The sequence below is a fragment of the Esox lucius genome, chromosome 19 (assembly GCF_011004845.1).
Source record: "Esox lucius isolate fEsoLuc1 chromosome 19, fEsoLuc1.pri, whole genome shotgun sequence".
In the NCBI taxonomy this organism is placed as follows: domain Eukaryota; kingdom Metazoa; phylum Chordata; class Actinopteri; order Esociformes; family Esocidae; genus Esox; species Esox lucius.
Genome location: NC_047587.1, coordinates 28,593,151 through 28,611,930, shown reverse-complemented (window position 1 = coordinate 28,611,930; position 18,780 = coordinate 28,593,151). Strand labels below are relative to the sequence as shown.

At 41.4% G+C, this 18,780-nt stretch overlaps 2 protein-coding genes across 3 annotated transcripts in view; one reads left to right on the top strand and one right to left on the bottom strand.

Moving 5' to 3' along the window:
- The first annotated feature begins 299 nt into the window (after nucleotides 1-299).
- ldhd (lactate dehydrogenase D) lies at nucleotides 300-11,106 on the top strand. Of its 2 annotated transcripts, none has more exons than XM_010884044.5 (11): nucleotides 300-551; nucleotides 2,034-2,146; nucleotides 3,740-3,881; nucleotides 4,082-4,223; nucleotides 4,464-4,623; nucleotides 5,140-5,339; nucleotides 5,493-5,621; nucleotides 5,737-5,864; nucleotides 9,609-9,699; nucleotides 10,253-10,364; nucleotides 10,451-11,106. In XM_010884044.5, the coding sequence occupies exons 1-11, from the start codon at nucleotides 453-455 to the stop codon at nucleotides 10,614-10,616; spliced, it is 1,482 nt and encodes a 493-aa protein (XP_010882346.3). In that variant the 5' UTR covers nucleotides 300-452; the 3' UTR covers nucleotides 10,617-11,106. The 2 variants fall into 2 exon arrangements, with proteins under 2 accessions (XP_010882346.3, XP_034143959.1); XM_034288068.1 differs by lacking the exon at nucleotides 300-551 and adding an exon at nucleotides 608-793 and having other exon boundaries at nucleotides 10,451-10,616.
- Nucleotides 11,107-15,147: 4,041 nt separating this feature from the next.
- The window catches only part of znrf1 (zinc and ring finger 1), a 40,002-nt gene continuing 36,369 nt past the window's right edge, over nucleotides 15,148-18,780 (bottom strand). The window contains exons 3-5 of the mRNA XM_013138994.4: nucleotides 18,163-18,268; nucleotides 16,885-16,973; nucleotides 15,148-16,539 (exon numbers count right to left, since the gene is read on the bottom strand). Of these exons, the coding sequence (XP_012994448.1) occupies nucleotides 16,916-16,973; nucleotides 18,163-18,268 (164 nt within the window). The 3' untranslated portion in view covers nucleotides 15,148-16,539; nucleotides 16,885-16,915. The remainder of the gene's footprint in view (nucleotides 16,540-16,884; nucleotides 16,974-18,162; nucleotides 18,269-18,780) is intronic.

Below are 18,780 nucleotides of genomic sequence, written 5' to 3'. Positions count from 1 at the left end.
CATTCTGTAGTAGATTTTGTGTAGTCTGTGCATTCTCGGTATTCTGTCCTTACATGTTTTCTATCACAAGCAGCATCTTCACATCAAGTAAAATGTATAAATACATTGCAATCTTAATTATTGTCTTTATTTATTATTATAAATATTATTTACTATATCGTACTTCATTGTACGTTGTCGTGATGGAACCAGCAAATATAAGCACTTTTTTTTCCCACACCTGCAAATGGTGAAATGAAACTTCTTTGCGTTTTGTAGCGGTTTGTAGCTCGTTGTGTAGGCTGGTCTAATTTTCTACGTCACTACTCTAGCCTTCTGATCCGGAAGTATATTTTTCCCTCAATAAAATCACAGGTGACAAGTTTGAAAATAGCATTGTCAGAATTATAATCAGAGCGTAGTATAGCAGGCGTTTAGAAAGAGTTCGTTGTCTGACGTACGGCTCTGAGAAAATGACCTTCGTCTGGAGACCCGCGCGACGCTTGTACCCTCAGCTGTCAACGTCAAGTTTCGTGCAGTCTCGCACTATCATAAAAGAAAACAAGTTAAATGTGAGCATGCATTGTTTTTTTTTTGGTTTTAGCTATTGTTTCGTATGAGTAGTTATGTTTAAAAATCTTGTAAAAATCTTGAGATGCATATAACCCTAATGAACGATTTGTCTTTTTCTTTGTCAGAATTACGGTGGCTTTTGGGAATTCCATAGGGGATAACTGAGGAATTGTATTTTTTTTTTTTAATGTGTCTGGGTATATCATCGCATCAATTCAGTGAACATGTCGGCACCCACTGGGTAATCAGTGTTATATTTTTAATTCTCAGTTTAATTTTACAATTTAACTTGCAGTATGTTGTTCAACTCCAGTAGACTTACCTTGCACTTTTTCTGCAATTACTGCGTCCAAAAATATTTACAGTACTGCAGTTTCCAAACTGCTATATTTTTGTAAGGCTTGCTAGATTTATGTGTGCCAAATGTCGTCACTGATTTAGATAAATAGATATAAACATGTGGCCATTATACCAGTGTGTACCAAAAGTTAATAACATTTGTAAATGGCCTAGCCTCCTCTCAACTACTCTACAGCAGAAACAAGAGTGTTGAAGATAAAGATGTGTCACGCCAAGCCAATTTTGTGCCTCCCTCTGCTGGAATTCAGGGCACTGTAGGTATGCCATGATCTGGATTCCAACACCTTGCCTAAAATATGGCAAATAACATACATACATACATAGATAAAGACAACTATACGATTTCATTGTGTGGGACAATAATGTGGTAGTTAAATAACTTTAATGACTTTTTGCCACTAATATAATTAGTAATGCAAATGTAATCTCGAATATGATCGAATGTCATCAATCTTTCAAACAATTTACTAAAGAGAGATGATTAATTTTGCTCGCCATCTTTATATATTGACCCCTTTCTGCATTATTAATACTCACTTATATCTCTGGACTCATTGGTTTTTGAGGTAGGACAAGTAACATCAATGACATAAATCTAAGGGGCAAACTTATTAAAAAATTATAAGTAACAAAATGTTTATAGGTTATTTTTGTTTGTCTGTACAATATTAATACATTCATTCACACTACCACCAATTTGCTAACCCCCAGTAATTTCCTAAATACATACAAATAGATGTTTTGCAGTATAATTGTCATTTTCCTATAAGTTAAAGAAAACCAAACATGTATATATTTTTTATTTTACATTTTTCTTACCCTGTGGCCACCCTATTAGGCAACACTCTCTCCATTGTCTCCTGAAGGTGCTGGAAATAAGGGCATCTTGTTCAGCCTTTATCTTTAGTTTGTTCTGTAATTTCTGACTTGTGAAAAGATAATGCTTTATTGCTTGTTACAAATGCGCAGACCCAGACTGATGAATTATATACATTTAATGTGCCTTCAGTTGTGTAATTTATTTCCAGTTATAATAATAAATTGTGTAATTTACTTCGTTATAATAATAAATTGTGTTATGGATAAAATAGTACTATTATATTTTTGTTTTGTTGTATTAGAGAGCTGGTTTGGAGCGAGTGATCCCTGCCTTCCGCTCTGTGTGTGGTGAAGATGGAGTTTCCTTGAGTGAAGCAGTCAGGGAACAACATGGCAGAGATGAGTCTGTACACCGGTGAGCTCAGCTGCCTAGCCCAGAACCAGCATGTCCTGTCTTAACAAACACACACACTCATCTCTCCTGTAGCCTGTTTTTCGGATGGTACCGAACAAACAATTCTGCTTTTTTTGCCACAGGCAACCTTTAGATTTTACAAAGGTTAATATCCAGTAATTCAACAATTTTTTCTGTGAGGTGAACTTAAAATAAAATAAATAAAATAAAAACCGCAATTTTACAACTTTTGCCCTGACATATGCCATATCCATGTTATATTTATTTTATGAACAGGTCCAGTCCCTAACACTATCTTTAGATACCCATTAAAGGCGGTATATGGTAACAAGGTCAAAGTTCAAGGGGACCCTGTTCAATTCATAATTGGCTCCAAAGTCTATCAGGAAAGCCTCAGATGTCTCAGTAGAGCAGTGGGTTGCAAGGTTGTCATGGTACTCTGAGAGATTGTGATTCACTGCCTTGTGAAATGCATTTTGCTGTTTGTTTACAGAACATATGAGATTAGGATATGGCCTACTCAGGAGAAAAGCCCTTTTTCTCAGCTTTTGTGTTGGGGCTGTTTCTCGGTAGCAAGGTTAAATAAAATGGCAGAGTTGTAATTTAATACAACAGTTCTACCGTCTGTATTCTGTGTTATACAGTTGTTTTAAAGAGGTTATGTCTTTGTACTGTACTTAAATACTGGCTACATGGTCAGATTGTAAAACGTATTTAATCTAAAGTAGTAATAAACTACTTTACTAAGTCTCATTGGGAGCACCACAGTACATAATCAGTATATGTCTCCAAGTTTACTTTGACACAGTGGTTATTCTGTCAATATGTGCTTTTAATTAGCTGATGATTAGGCCTAATACAAGGTTTATTACTTCCCAAACTACATTACCGAGCAATGTTAGTTTAAATGGGCTTATTGAGTGACTGCAAATTTTTTAAATTGCACCTCGAGTATTTTGCTAATTTTTGAGACACTGACCTCCTTTTTTGGGTGGAATCGGGAAATTAACTTCGGGAAGTCAACCGGAAATAAAATCCAGTCACTTATTCCCAATGACGCTCAGTAACTTCAATTCACATCCCTCCCTGAACTGAGGTCAGTCACGTCTAATGTGTTTCCGGTGAGGAGTTCACTGCTTGTACACAGCCAGATCACCGCTTGTACACACCCAGATCACCGCTTGTACACAGCCAGATCACCGCGTGTACACAGCCAGATCACCGCGTGTACACAGCCAGATCACCGCGTGTACACAGCCAGATCACCGCGTGTACACAGCCAGATCACCGCTTGTACACAGCCAGATCACCGCTTGTACACAGCCAGATCACTGCTTGTACACAGCCAGATCACCGCTTGTACACAGCCAGATCACCGCTTGTACACAGCCAGATCACCGCTTGTACACAGCCAGATCACCGCTTGTACCCAGCCAGATCACCGCTTGTACTCAGCCAGATCACAGCTGAACACAGCCAGATCACAGCTGAACACAGCCAGATCATCGGCTCGTTGGGATTGGGCTGAACGTGAGAACTCTAAGGTGCGGAGATTCCCTGTGTGTCTCAGCCTAAAGGATTCTTCTTCCCCAGTTGTTGCCCCCCGGATGTGGTGGTGTGGCCACGCAGTGTGGAGGAGGTCAGCGCCCTCGCCAAGATCTGCCACCACCACTGCCTTCCCATCATCCCATTTGGCACGGGCACAGGCCTGGAGGGTGGAGTGGGTGCTGTTGAGGTGAGAGAGAATCCAATCTGGTTTTGAAAAGTTTATAAATGCTACATATCACAGTCGTCGGACTATACTTTTCTGGCTTTGTAGGTGTGTCTAAACGGCTCGATGTTCTGTCACTGCTGTTGTCAATAAGAAACATGTCAGGCAGAATCCTGTACGGTACATATGAGGTGTGTGTGTGTGTGTGTGTGTGTGTGCGTCAGGGTGGGGTGTGCTTCAGTCTGAGGAACATGGACAGGGTGTTGGATGTCCATCAGGAGGACTTTGATGTGACCGTGGAGCCAGGTGTAACTCGCAAAGCCCTGAACTCCTACCTGCGAGACACAGGGCTGTGGTTTCCTGTCGGTGAGTTACGTGATCTGTGGCACTGCACATGACGACATTTGGCAAAACGTTTTTCTATTCTGAAATAGGGGTACCAGGGTAAAAATCTAAATACTAGGAACTCCTGGTCCCAACTTTTTGTAATCATGTAAAAGAAAAAAAAAAAAAGAAATCCTTCTAGCTAGCATGTTTGTGTCCTAATGTAAGTGCTATGTAAATATCTGAAAATGTTGGTATAAAACCTGTGGTGTTTTCGCACAGACCCTGGTGCAGATGCATCTCTCTGTGGCATGGCAGCCACCAGCGCATCAGGCACCAACGCCGTGCGATACGGCACCATGAGGGAGAATGTACTCAACCTGGAGGTGGTGCTGGCAGATGGAACTATCATCCACACAGCAGGGAGGGGGCGCCGTACCAGGTGACTCTTCCTGACATACATATTAATGTTGACATACATAATGGACCAGGTAACCCTCCCAGACATACATATTCATATTGATTGATAAATTATCTATATATATATTTTATGTAAATGTATGTATATTTGAATTAAAACCAAATAAATGACCATACTCAGACTTTTGTGCAGTACTGTACATAATGGACCAGGTAACACTTCCAGACAAACATATTCATGTTGACATACATAACAGACCAAGTAACAATTCCAGGTACATATTAATGTTGATATACATTATGGACCAGGTAACTCTTGCAGACAAACATTCATGTTGAAACACATAATGGACCTAGTAACCCTTTCAGACATACATATTCATGTTGATATACATATAATTGGTTACACTACAAGGCAAACAGGAAAGGACAGTTAAAATATCTTCTAGTGTTTGTCTCTTAGCAACCTACAGTTTTTGCTCTTTTCTGTTATATGGAATTCCACCAGTTGTATGACCTCTGGCCTTTTCTCCATTAGGAAGACATCTGCCGGGTACAATCTGACCAACCTGTTTGTGGGTTCAGAAGGCACGCTGGGGTTAATCACTAAGACTACCTTGCGTCTTTATGGGGTGCCTGAGGCCATGGTATCAGCTGTGTGCACCTTCCCCTCTGTCCAGGCAGCAGTGGACAGCACAGTCCAGGTCCTCCAGGCGGGAGTGCCCATCGCACGCATCGGTGAGTGGTGGAGGTCTGTTAACTGGATTTTTACCCGGAACCAAGGCTCGCCTTGGTTTTCTACCTGAAGGTGCCTCTCCATCTTAAATTCACACTGAAAAATTATTTGAGAAGATGTACCGTCCTCCTAACTCAAGCATCCGTCCTTCCCAGAGTTCCTTGATGATGTAATGATTGACGCCTGTAACCGCTTCAACTCCCTCTCTTACCCTGTGGCCCCGACTCTCTTCCTGGAGTTCCACGGCAGTGAGAAGAGTCTGGAGGAGCAGGTCACTGTCACAGGTGTGTATGTTTGTCTTATTGATACAGTGTCATAATGACGTGATATAACTGTTAGTTGAAAGGAACACCTGTGACCTCTCGTTGATGGGGAAACCATTTGTTTTGGTGTGTTTAGAGGAAATCACTCGGGATAACAGTGGGTCAGACTTCAACTGGGCACGGGATGCAGAGACCCGCGGGCGTCTGTGGAAGGCAAGACATGATGCCTGGTACGCTGCCCTGGCACTCCGACCGGGCTGCAAGGTGAGTGGGGTTCTGACTTAGATCCTTTTTGGTGAATATTCAGTTCCCTGTGATGGTTTGTATTGACTAATGATGAGCATCACAAGTATTTTTGGTGAGCTGGCTCTTGTTGCTCTGTTCGTCTGAGAGAGCCGGCTCATTTGGCTCCCAAACAGATCTTCAGTTAACATTAGAACTGCCAGGCCTTTCTGACCCCCAGTATCCACCAGGGCCAACGCCATTTGGCATCATTAGCATGCGAATCATCCATTTTAGCATGGACATTCTCATCCACAGCATCCCCAGCCTGGGGCGGAGTCAAAGGAGGAGGTATGCGCCACCCCTGAAATCTGATTGGTTCCCTGTGGCCCCCCCATTTTCCTTAGCTCTGAATCATTTCAATAACTATAAAAACTAAAGCAAGATCCTTCATAGCAATATTGCTCCACAGTTCTTTCCCCAAAATGATTGAACCTGTAACCTGCAGAATAAAACGAAAGAATACAAATTTCCTTCATGTGTTGTGGTACTACATCCATGGACTTTTTATATTCTCAACGAGCGGTCGGTGACAGGATACACAGATTCTGTGTCTAGTACTACCATGCCGCCGAACAAGAAGAATAAATCTTGCTGTACCAAAGGTGTGCCATTCCCGCTTTTCAAAAAAATAAGGTGTACATGCTGTGGACGACGTGACGCCAGATACGTTTTGAATGTTCCCTGGAATTGCATGTGTATAGGATACATTGTAATTGTATTTGCAAACTAACATCTAAATTCTAGTTAAAGGTGGCATGTTTTCATGTGGTTAGGTCCCTAGACAATATGTTAATCGTCTTCATTTGGTCTTAAAGGTAGGGAGGTCAGATGCTCTTGTGTGGTTACTGATAAAAAATGTTTTGCCACTTCTAGAGCCCATAGAAGTTGAATGTCCCGTATGATTACATTGCGAATAGAATGCTATTAAAAGGCAAAAAAAACGGTCTTGTAAATAGGCCTTAAGTAATTTATTTTAATATCATATTGCTTTGATATTCTAGAAGAGTTAAGTTAATGTGAAGTGATGTTAATTCCTTAGCAAACAGTTAGCTAAGCACAAAACAGCAGGGTCACATCTGTCAAGCACGGAATTTAACAGAATTATACTGAGTGCTTTGTATGGTTTATAGAGAAGCTGACAATGAAAAGGAGACATGATATAAAAGACTACTTTATCAAGAAAAAAAACATTATATGGACATACCATACAATAGATATACTACTATGTTGTTTGCTCAAAAAAAGAAGAGCAGTTCATACTTTTTTTTCTCAGCAAATTCAAGTCAAGCTTTTTTATTGTTATTGACTTGCAGTACCAGAGACCCACCGTAAGCTTGTTTTTAAATATGGACAGAAATGTCTTTTCTTTTTAAAACCAAGGCTAGAATGAATAAACATAAGCTGAATCTGTAGCATAAGATATCATATTAAACAGCAGAATGTGCACTTAGGCCTTGTTGTTCATGTGTTCATTTCAATAAGACAATTTCAGGAAACTGTTTCTATTATTCTAATGCACATTACTTTAACATTAGAAAAAAGGTCAGTGATGGCATTCATTTTCCAGTTATTTACATCTTTGGACCCCACCCCCACCTCTCGGTTTTACTGCTGCTCCCACTCAGCTGAAAATATTCTGGAGCTGCCCCTCACCAGCCAGCATCAGTTTCAAAGAAAGATTTTCCTCAGCCTTCGTAACAGAATATACTGTTCTAATAAATATATTCACGAAAATGTAGAAAAGTCATTTGTTTATTGTATTGGACACTGTGTTTTATTATTACGCATTAATCAATCTTGTAGGTTCAATCCTTATCCTTCTGGCCCAGTCAGCAAATAGCTTTATGTGAGCAAGTCTGGCAAAAAAAAAAAGTCTGGCATACATCATTTCATTATTAATTATTCAGTGTAGTACATTTGATGAATTACATACAAATCTGATTTGTGAGTAAAATAATGAGCCAAATTCATAGAGAGCTGATATTTTGTTGAAAAACCGTAATGTCTTAAACATTACAAATTGTTGAGGATATCGTTTGTATTATGTACAATAAAACTTAATTTATTGAATAGTCAAGGATATTGTTTGTATTTCATTTCACAAATAATTAGTTAGCGTAATACATTTGATGAATTGCATAAGAAGCTGAATCTTTTGTAAAATAATCAACAAAAATTAACAGACCGATGACTGTTTGATATTTTGTTTCTCTCCTAATGAAAGTCAGCAGTGTGTGATACATTTATAGAATTGGAGGATATCGTTTGTATTATTTTGTAATTATAAATACTTTGTTGAAAGGTCAAGGAAATCATTTGTATTATTATTATTTATTTTACATTTTTGCTGGACTGTGTAAGCAGAGCTGGCAAAGCAGAGTGAATGTCTCTTACTGAGTGACTGACTGACTGACTACCCCTTGTTAAATAGCGTAGTGTTTAGAGAAGCAGACTTGTGAACTATAGGTCCCGAGTTCACATCTCCTCGCAGGTGAAGCAAAGTACGCATTGTGAATAATTCCGTATTGACGAAAACTTTGCTGGCTAAAACCTGAAACTGTATACTGTTATATTGTGACTCTTTCTGGCATGGAATAGTTCATCTTAAGTCTCGCTAGAAATTGCTCAATTCTTATGATTATTCGTAGGAAGTTAGTAGATACTAGTAAGCCTATTACTGGCTAATAAGCTGTAAAAACGGCCAGTGGCAAAAGCAATACAGTTCATAGACGCTATTTGTGGTGGAGGTAAACTTAATAAGAAACGTTAGTCAGTTTAACACAATCCTCAATGGAGTCTAGCGACTGCTGAAACATGTAATGCCGTGGTGTAGTGGTTAAAGACAGTGCCTCTCATGTGGAAGACCTAAGTTTGAATCTTTTGAGAGCAACGACATTTATTAATTATTTCTGGTAGATTCCACGATTCTCTCGTCTTTTCCCTTGATGAAACAGTTGTTATCCTAGCCTTTATTGATAGTTATTGTATAAATGTCATTCACGAATGAAAGAAAAAAGTATGTTGTTTTGCCATGAAAGAAAAAAATATGTTCTCATGCCATGAAATGAAATAGCTTTGGCAGACTCGCTAGCAATTGCTAAATTCTTATGACTATTCCAGTAAGTTAGTAGATACTGGTAAAGCTTATTACTGGCTTATACGCTGTTAAAACCGCCAGTGGCAAACGCCATACATAGCCGCTATTTGTGGTGGAGGTAAACTTAGTAAGAAACGTTAGTCAGTTTACTGTTTCAATATCATTCACGAATGGCCAATTAAACTTAGTAAGAAACATTAGTCAGTTTAACTGTATCAATGTCATTCACAAAGATTTGTTCAGGATAGAGACGAGGCGATACTGACACCCAGCAAATGTACAGCTCCATGGTGTAGTGGTTAACGACCTGGCAACCTTTTTTTGTGAGTAAAGAATTCCGACAGTGTACTCAATGTATTATACGCCTATTAAGTTATAGAAGGAGGAGGATGTAGCTTTCAAAATGGCCAATTGGCGTCGGAATTTGGCAGTTCTAGTGTTAAAATGCATAAAACTACATTTGGAACAATGAAAAAAGGGAAGAAACTTTAAGGCAAAAAAGTAGGCTACAATTGTTAGTGTGAAATGCTTGTTCAAAAAGGTTAACATCTTACGTGTCTCAATTATTAGATCGACTGATAAGTTCATGTAAAATCATTGTACTGTACTCCATTTTGATCCCACAGGCCTACTCTACCGATGTGTGCGTCCCTCTTTCTCATCTTCCTCAGATCATTGTAGAAACCAAGGAGGACCTGGTGCTAAATCGACTCACAGGTAACGCTAACTAAAAGTTGGGGCACACCGCAGCGTTTGTAGGCCTTGCGATCACTTGGCGGTTGTCTTACTTCCCACTGATAACTAACCTCATGCTGTGGTCATGCTGAGATTGATTGTGTTCAGTAACTAATACCGTGTTGGGGCTTGCAGAACAATTTACTGAGGAATAGATCAAATCCTGTCATATAAGAGCACAGTCAGGAATACCAAACGTTTTTATTGTCTTTAAATGAAGCCAACATGTTTCCAAGTTAAAGATTTAAATGGAGGATCCTCAAATTCTGCTCTGATAACCTCAACAGATGCCTTTTCTGAACAGCCTCCTGTGTGGTCTTGGCTCGGTGCTATCAAGGATTTGAATTATTGCTATTTTAAATACAATCTCTTTTTTTGGATTTAGTTGTGGTCAATTTGCAGTGTAAAAATAATTGTTGTATCATTATTAAAATGTATTTTTTAATCAAAAACTTTATTGGGCCAAAACAAATCACTTGCAGGCCAGATTTGGGACGTGGACCACCTATTGCTGACCTTTGGTATTTGTCCCTAGGTCCAATTGCGGGTCACGTTGGAGATGGAAATTTCCACTGTATAATGGTAATGGACCCCAACGACCAGGATGAGGTCACTAGAGTACAGGAATTCACTGAGCGATTGGCAAGGTACTGTTTCTTTTGTATTACCTTTCCCTTTAATACTGCTCTATAGCCCTGGTACCATGTGACCCCCTCTCATCCCCATCCTGTAGGAGAGCACTGGCCCTGGATGGGACGTGCACTGGGGAGCACGGGGTGGGCCTGGGGAAACGGGCCTTGCTACGAGAGGAGATGGGACCAATGGCCATCGAAGTCATGCAGGGCCTCAAAGCCACCCTGGACCCCAAAAACCTAATGAATCCTGGGAAGGTGCTGTAGCTGAAGGTGCTGAAGCTGTCAACTTATCACAGAGCACTGAACCAATGAATGAAGTCTAATAGGGATCCCATGTTGCTCAGTTTGTTCAGCACATTGGTTTGTGGGTTTGATTCCAGGTTTGTGGGTTTGATTCCCATGGTGTACTAGTATGGAAAATACTTTCTGGGCGTCTGTTGAATTACTATGTAAATACTTAACAATTCAGTTGCCCACAGTTTTGTGTTTTAAGGCTTGAGTGACTAATGAGCACCAAGGGCAAATTATTTTTGTGTCCTCGGTTTTTCCTCTTAAAAATGTGATGCTGCTAATTTAGATGTTATTACAACAGAAATGTTTGCCTCAAAACTATTTATTCACTATTTGTATTTAACAGTTTGTAATGGCATATGTTTGCCTTTTGTTTATTCTCTGTTTTGTGCTGTTAATTTGTAAATGCTGTATTTAAGCAGTAATTGACTGATTGACAATAAAAGGCCTCATCATATTGTTATTGAAGCATTTTTTTATGCCATGATCAAGTTGCTCTTATGTTGCTAAAGATATTTAAAAAATCAAATTGCTCACAGTGGTTGTGTGAGTCAAGCCAATCAAAGTAGAGAAAAACAAGCTAGGCTATGTTCAATAAAGCAACGACACCTTTATGTGGTCAAAGGAGAACAAAGACTTCTCCTCAAGAGAATACATTAATCTATCTAGGAAAGAGTTATAACTTGATATCTTGGTAACCATATATTAGATGTGTTTAGAACATATTTTTCAACATACTGCTCTAGAAAAAAACAAGAGACCACTGCACCTTTCCTTTCCAAAAAAGTTGAAAAGGAAAGTTTTGAGTGAGGAACAGAAGCGTTCAATTTGCAGTGGTCTCTTAATTAAAACCCTTCTGTTCCTCACTCAAAACCTTCTTTTTCGACTTTTTTGGAAATGAAAGAAAAAGTGCAGTGGTCTCAAAAAATTTTCCGGAGCCGTATACTCTGGGGCATTTTATGCTTTATTGACAGAGGACAGGAAATAGGAAAGACAGAAAAGATTGGAGTGTGCTGAAATAGCTGTGGACTATATCAAACCCATGCTGCAGCAGTATATACAGTGGGGAGAACAAGTATTTGATACACTGCCGATTTTGCAGGTTTTCCTACCTACAAAGCATGTAGAGGTCTGTAATTTTTATCATAGGTACACTTCAACTGTGAGAGACGGAATCCAAAACTAAAATCCAGAAAATCATATTGCAAATTAATTATTTAAAAATCATACATTTTATTGCATGACATAAGTATTTGATCACCTACCAACCAGTAAGAATTCCGGCTCACACAGACCTGTTAGTTTTTCTTTAAGAAGCCCTCCTGTTCTCCACTCATTACCTGTATTAACTGCACCTGTTTGAACTCATTACCTGTATAAAAGACACCTGTCCACACACTCAGACGCCAACCTCTCCACAATGGCCAAGACCAGAGAGCTGTATAAGGACATCAGGGATAAAATTGTAGACCTGCACAAGGCTGGGATGGACTACAGGACAATTGGCAAGCAGCCTGGTGAGAAGGCAACAACTGTTGGCGCAATTATTAGAAAATGGAAGAAGTTCAAGATGACGGTCAATCTCCCTCGGTCTGGGGCTCCATGCAAGATCTCACCTTGTGGGGCATCAATGATCATGAGGAAGGTGAGGGATCAGCCCAGAACTACACGGCAGGACCTGGTCAATGACCTGAAGAGAGCTGGGACCACAGTCTCAAAGAAAACCATTAGTAACACATTATGCCATCATGGATTAAAATCCTGCAGCACACGCAAGGTCCCCCTGCTCAAGCCAGCGCATGTCCAGGCCCGTCTGAAGTTTGCCAGTGACCATCTGGATGATCCAGAGGAGGAATGAGAGAAGGTCATGTGGTCTGATGAGACAAAAATAGAGCTTTTTGGTCTAAACTCCACTCGCCGTGTTTGGAGGAAGAAGAAGGATGAGTACAACCCCAAGGACACCATCCCAACCGTGAAGCATGGCGGTGGAAACATTCTTTGGAGATGCTTTTCTGCAAAGGGGACAGGACGACTGCACCGTATGCAGTCGTCCTGTTGGGGCCATGTATCGCAAGATCTTGGCCAACAACCTCCTTCCCTCAGTAAGAGCATTGAAGATGGGTCGTAGCTGGGTCTTCCAGCATGACAACGACCCGAAACACACAGCCAGGGCAACTAAGGAGTGGCTCCGTAAGAAGCATCTCAAGGTCCTGGAGTGGCCTAGCCAGTCTCCAGACCTGAACCCAAAAGAAAATCTTTGGAGCGAGCTGAAAGTCTGTATTGCCCAGCGACAGCCCCGAAACCTGAAGGATCTGGAGGTCTGTATGGAGGAGTGGGCCAAAATCCCTGCTGCAGTGTGTGCAAACCTGGTCAAAAACTACAGGAAACGTATGATCTCTGTAATTGCAAACAAAGGTTTCTGTACCAAATATTAAGTTCTGCTTTTCTGATGTGATTTTCTGGATTTTGGTTTTAGATTCCGTCACTCACAGTTGAAGAGTACCTATGATAAAAATTACAGACCTCTAGATGCTTCGTAAGTGGGAACACCTGCAAAATCGGCAGTGTATCAAATGCTTGTTCTCCCCACTGTATGCACCTGAGGCAGGAGGCAGGTAGGACACCCATTTGTTCAACCTAAAATTGTATTTACATCAAAACTATTTGGTGTTTGTTCCATTACTCCACTGATGCAATCCCTGTCTTGCATGTATACAATCATATTGTCAACATAGTTATAAAATTTGAATTAAAAGCTGTATGTTTTGAAAACTTTTTTGCTGACATGCAGAACATTGCATGAACAGTGAACTCACTAAGCAAATACCAGAAGCATGTTTATGGGTGAATGTTTCCTTTAACCTCTAGCCACAGAACTACATAAATGCACACATACAGTACATGCTCCATTTCTTCATCCTAAATGACCTGACCTGTATCCATTCTACTTTTCACAGGCAAACTAACTTACTTCTTTAATATAACTTTCTTAAAAACAGCATAATGTTTACCTCCATGTGAAATGTGTTAGCTGCAGCAAGCTCTCTCAATGTTCATGAATGTTTGAAGCATGTTTTTACCTTTCTCTAAAAGTGTGTAGTTCACATCTGATTTTGATATTTACCCTGTGTGTCACACAATGATGTGGTGAGGACAGACAAACTCAACTTGCACAGGTGCGCGGTTGTTTGTCAGGGCCTGAATGTAAGTAAAATAATTACATGAAAAGGCATGTATATTTTGACTTTTTATTATTATATATATCATTACTCATCCCACAGAATGCACATCAAAATCGTCATACAATTAGTTGGTACATACCTCCAACACAGTCATCCATTCATATCGCTGAAAAAAAGTAATGAAATGATAAAAAGCAAGAAATGAAGGTGTGGCCCTTTAGAGCGTTGGGCAGGGCTACAGTTAGCAAACAGACTGTCTGTTAACTCCATAACTGAAGTCATATAATTCGCTTTATCATAACGGACTGGTAGTCTGTCTCCCTTGTGTTCCATTCTTCAGAAGCTTAGTGGTCGTCTGCTTGCTTAATGAATGGTTTCGATGTGCCCTTAGGTATGAAGCAGATAACTCTGCAAAAATACTATATTTTCTACATTTTCAACTAGCACAAATGGAAAAAAAGATTTCACCCATTTGTTCAGCTTTGTTTAATTTTCTTTCTATTATTATGTATACATTAAAGGCATTCTGAATGAGTAATGTGAGTTTTCTGCCAAGACTTGAAAAAACAAATCTTGTTAAATGTGAATAAGTAAGTTGTAACCCTGGAATAGCTCCACGATGTGGCTGTCATGGTTGGGTGGATGGGTCTTGAACACCTCCTACATAAAGTCACATCAGCCAACACAACCAGAGGACCTGACCTATTTCAGCAGTAAAACATATGGGGCACCGACTGTCTCTTAGACCAAGAGGCATTGTGCGTGCACACACACACACACACACACACACACACACTAAAGGCCCATACAGGGAAATGACTCATTATTATCAGTTCTTCCCATCCCAGCAAAAAAAAGAAAAAAGAAAACCTGGCGGAGAAACACAAGGAGAAAGTGAATGTATGTATGTCATGTAACTGTAAACATTATAGCAACATAAAGGAAGATATACCACATTCACACAGGGAAAATGGACATCTAAATTGTAAACATTTCAAACACAGACCAACACACAGTATTGTCTCAGAATTCCATTCGACCCTATACCCACTCAAGCTTTCACCACAGAGATGGCTGCATCATCATCATCATCACCTCCCCAACCTCAAGCCAGGCCAGATGTGTGTTTACTGACATGGCTGCAGCACAAAGAAGGAAACCCACCACCCTTAACTGTCCCCCAAGACAAGCACTCAGCATTCACACCACCAAGCAGAAACAATGTACACCATCCGCATACAACAGGTGTAGTCTGACAGGCATTATCTCTGTCTGACACATGTAGAAGCATAAACTACCCCCATCACCGCCCCCCCCCCCCCCACACACACACACACACACGCACACAAATACAGCCCAAGCGGAAATCTACACAGCCAGAACTTGCCTCACCACTGTCGCACCTCACACACCGTTACTCCACCTCAGAGCGAAGACTACGAGAAGCACGTATGACTCCTGCTAATTAATGGGTGAGTGTTATAACTCGGGATTTAAGAGTGGGTGGGGAGGGAATATTTGAGGATTAATGAGTGGGTGGGGAGGGTATAATTGGGGATTAATGAGTGGGTGGGGAGGGAATATCTGAGGATTAATGAGTGGGTGGGGAGGGTATAATTGGGGATTAATGAGTGGGTGGGGAGGGTATAATTGGGGATTAATGAGTGGGTGGGGAGGGAATATCTGAGGATTAATGAGTGGGTGGGGAGGGTATAATTGGGGATTAATGAGTGGGTGGGGAGGGTATAATTGGGGATTAATGAGTGTGAGGGGAGGGAATATCTGAGGATTAATGAGTGGGTGGGGAGGGTATAATTGAGGATTAATGAGTGGGTGGGGAGGGTATAACTGGGGATTAATGAGTGTGAGGGTTTTTATATCTGGGGATTTATGAGTGTAGGGTATTATAACTGGGGATTAATGAATGGGGAAGTGGTATAATAGAGGATTAATGAGTGTGGGGTGTTATAACAGGGGATTAATGAGTGTTGGAGTTGATATAACTGAGCATATAGGAGTGTGGGGTGTTATAACAGGGGATTCATGAGTGTTGGAGTTGATATAACTGAGCATTAAGGAGTGTGGGGTGTTATAACAGAGGATTCATGAGTGGACGTGCGGTATAAATGAGTATTCGGGGAAGCCTTCTGTTTCATGACTAAACAACATCTTGGGAGACGACCCTGCCCTGACAGAAAGGCTGAATCCAGCCGGGACATTCCTGTTCTCCATTGTTATCTTCATCCTCTGTCTCTTCCTGGTGATGGACACGGGAGGGCTGGACACAGATGAGTGACAGAGAGCCAGACAGGGCCAGACTGGAGGCAGAATGGAGGGCAGAATGGAGGGCAGAATGGAGGGCAGAGCAGTCCAGACTCCCGGAGGAGCCCAGAGGGCATGTAGTGAGGCGACCGGCTTGCTGGAGGGGGGGGGGCAAGCCGCCTGGTGAGGCAGTTTGCCTGGAGGGACGGTCAGCCTGGTTTGGCCGACAGAGGGCCCGGACTGGCAGTTAGCAGTCTTTAGAGCTGGAAGAGAGGGGCAGGGTGGAGGGGCAGGTGGAACTGACAGTATTGGCCTGACGTGTCTTCTTTTGGTTCAGTTTGCTAGGGATTTTCTTGATTGATTGATCAATTGATATATAGGTTGTTTTGATTGCTTGACTTTTTTTTGGTTACTTCAGTGTCCAGATATCCATGGTAGGACCGTGAAGTGTCCTGAGAGATACACAGTGAAACGGGTGGAGATGTTAACCATACATCAAAGTGAATACACAAAGGCAGTTGAGGAGTTCATGTATTGGGGATGAATTATTCATAGACTACTAACAGAAAGCTCCAGCTGCATACAGATTGACACCGTTAGTTCTGTTCAGGGTGGTTATGTGTGCACATTAGGCAGTGAGTACAGTTTAAACTTGACTGTTAACTATTCTGAGTGTTGTCATCATACTGGTAGCTACTTTCACACTGAGTGTCCCATTTGGATCCTGATGTTCTTCTAAGCCTCTCCTGTCACCAGCCTCCTGAGCGGAACTGAAGGAGGAGTGGAGATGCTCTCACCTTGAAGGAGTAGCAGCGACACAGAGGCCGGTCAATCTGAAGGATGCTCAGGGCAGGACCGATTGATCTCAAACCAAGAGTCTATACAGCTGGAGAGGAACAGAGGAGAAAACATCACCGTCATTATAAGAGTCTATACAGCTGGAGAGGAACAGAGGAGAAAACATCACCGTCATTATAAGAGTCTATACAGCTGGAGAGGAACAGAGGAGAAAACATCACTGTCATTATAAGAGTCTATACAGCTGGAGAGGAACAGAGGAGAAAACATCACCGTCATTATAAGAGTCTATACAGCTGGAGAGGAACAGAGGAGAAAACATCACTGTCATTATAAGAGTCTATACAGCTGGAGAGGAACAGAGGAGAAAACATCACCGTCATTATAAGAGTCTATACAGCTGGAGAGGAACAGAGGAGAAAACATCCCCGTCATTATAAGAGTCTATACAACTGGAGAGGAACAGAGGAGAAAACATCACCGTCATTATAAGAGTCTATACAGCTGGAGAGGAACAGAGGAGAAAACATCCCCGTCATTATAAGAGTCTATACAACTGGAGAGGAACAGAGGAGAAAACATCCCCGTCATTATAAGAGTCTATACAGCTGGAAAGGAACAGAGGAGAAAACATCACCGTCATTATAAGAGTCTATACAGCTGGAGAGGAACAGAGGAGAAAACATCACCGTCATTATAAGAGTCTATACAGCTGGAGAGGAACAGAGGAGAAAACATCACCGTCAATATAAGAGTCTATACAGCTGGAGAGGAACAGAGGAGAAAACATCACCGTCATTATAAGAGTCTATACAGCTGGAAAGGAACAGAGGAGAAAACATCACCGTCATTATAAGAGTCTATACAGCTGGAGAGGAACAGAGGAGAAAACATCACCGTCATTATAAGAGTCTATACAGCTGGAGAGGAACAGAGGAGAAAACATCACCGTCAATATAAGAGTCTATACAGCTGGAGAGGAACAGAGGAGAAAACATCACCGTCATTATAAATCTGGTCTCTGTCACCATGCATAGCCGAGGCCTAAACGTATCAGACCACTGATTATAATAAATCCACTGCACTTCATTAAGCCTGCTGTCCTGTGGGCGTTAATGGGCTGTGTACGGTAGAGTTCAGCCAAGTTTTCAGCTTGGACCTGAATCACATGGTGCAACAGAAATGACCCTATATCTCCTATGGCCCAAAAGTTTGACCTGAGCCCTCTGTGCCCTGGCGCACGGCGTTGCCTTGGAGTTGAGTCGTTCCTTCCTCACCTTTTGTGATAGATGCAGAGGCACGGCAGTCTGGCAATGGTGTCTCCTTGCTGCAGCTCCTCCAGACAGATAACACATTCCCCGGCATCCCTCGCTAGAACGTCATCTGTGCCACACACACACGACAAAACACGAGACAACAGTGAGTGTCAATACCAAATATGAAGTATGAAAAAGCCTCACCAAAAGAAGAACAGACCCAAGGTTGTCTATACTAGTACAGCTGAAGGAAGGCAGGTGTGCAGACGGAAGAACATGGAGTCAGTGTGGCAGAGCATAGGAGGACTAGGCCTGCTGTAGCGGTTGTGGTGTTAGCTAACAGCAGGGGGCAGCACTGAACCCAGTCTGGTCTGGTCTGGCCTAACACAACTCGGTAATGCAGGTTTTCTACCAGCTACCATCATGCCACCACAACACGGTTTGAGCTTATTAAACCTCGTGCACAAAAAAAATGCGTCAACCTGGATTCATTGTGACAGAAGTCCGTTCATTTCAATTGGATACAATAAACACAGCTGTGACTCATCGAACTGGAACTAGGTTACAGCGTGTCCGCTGTCGAATGCCTTGGATCTTTCCAACTTTCATTCACCACACAGTATCAGAAACGGATGATTA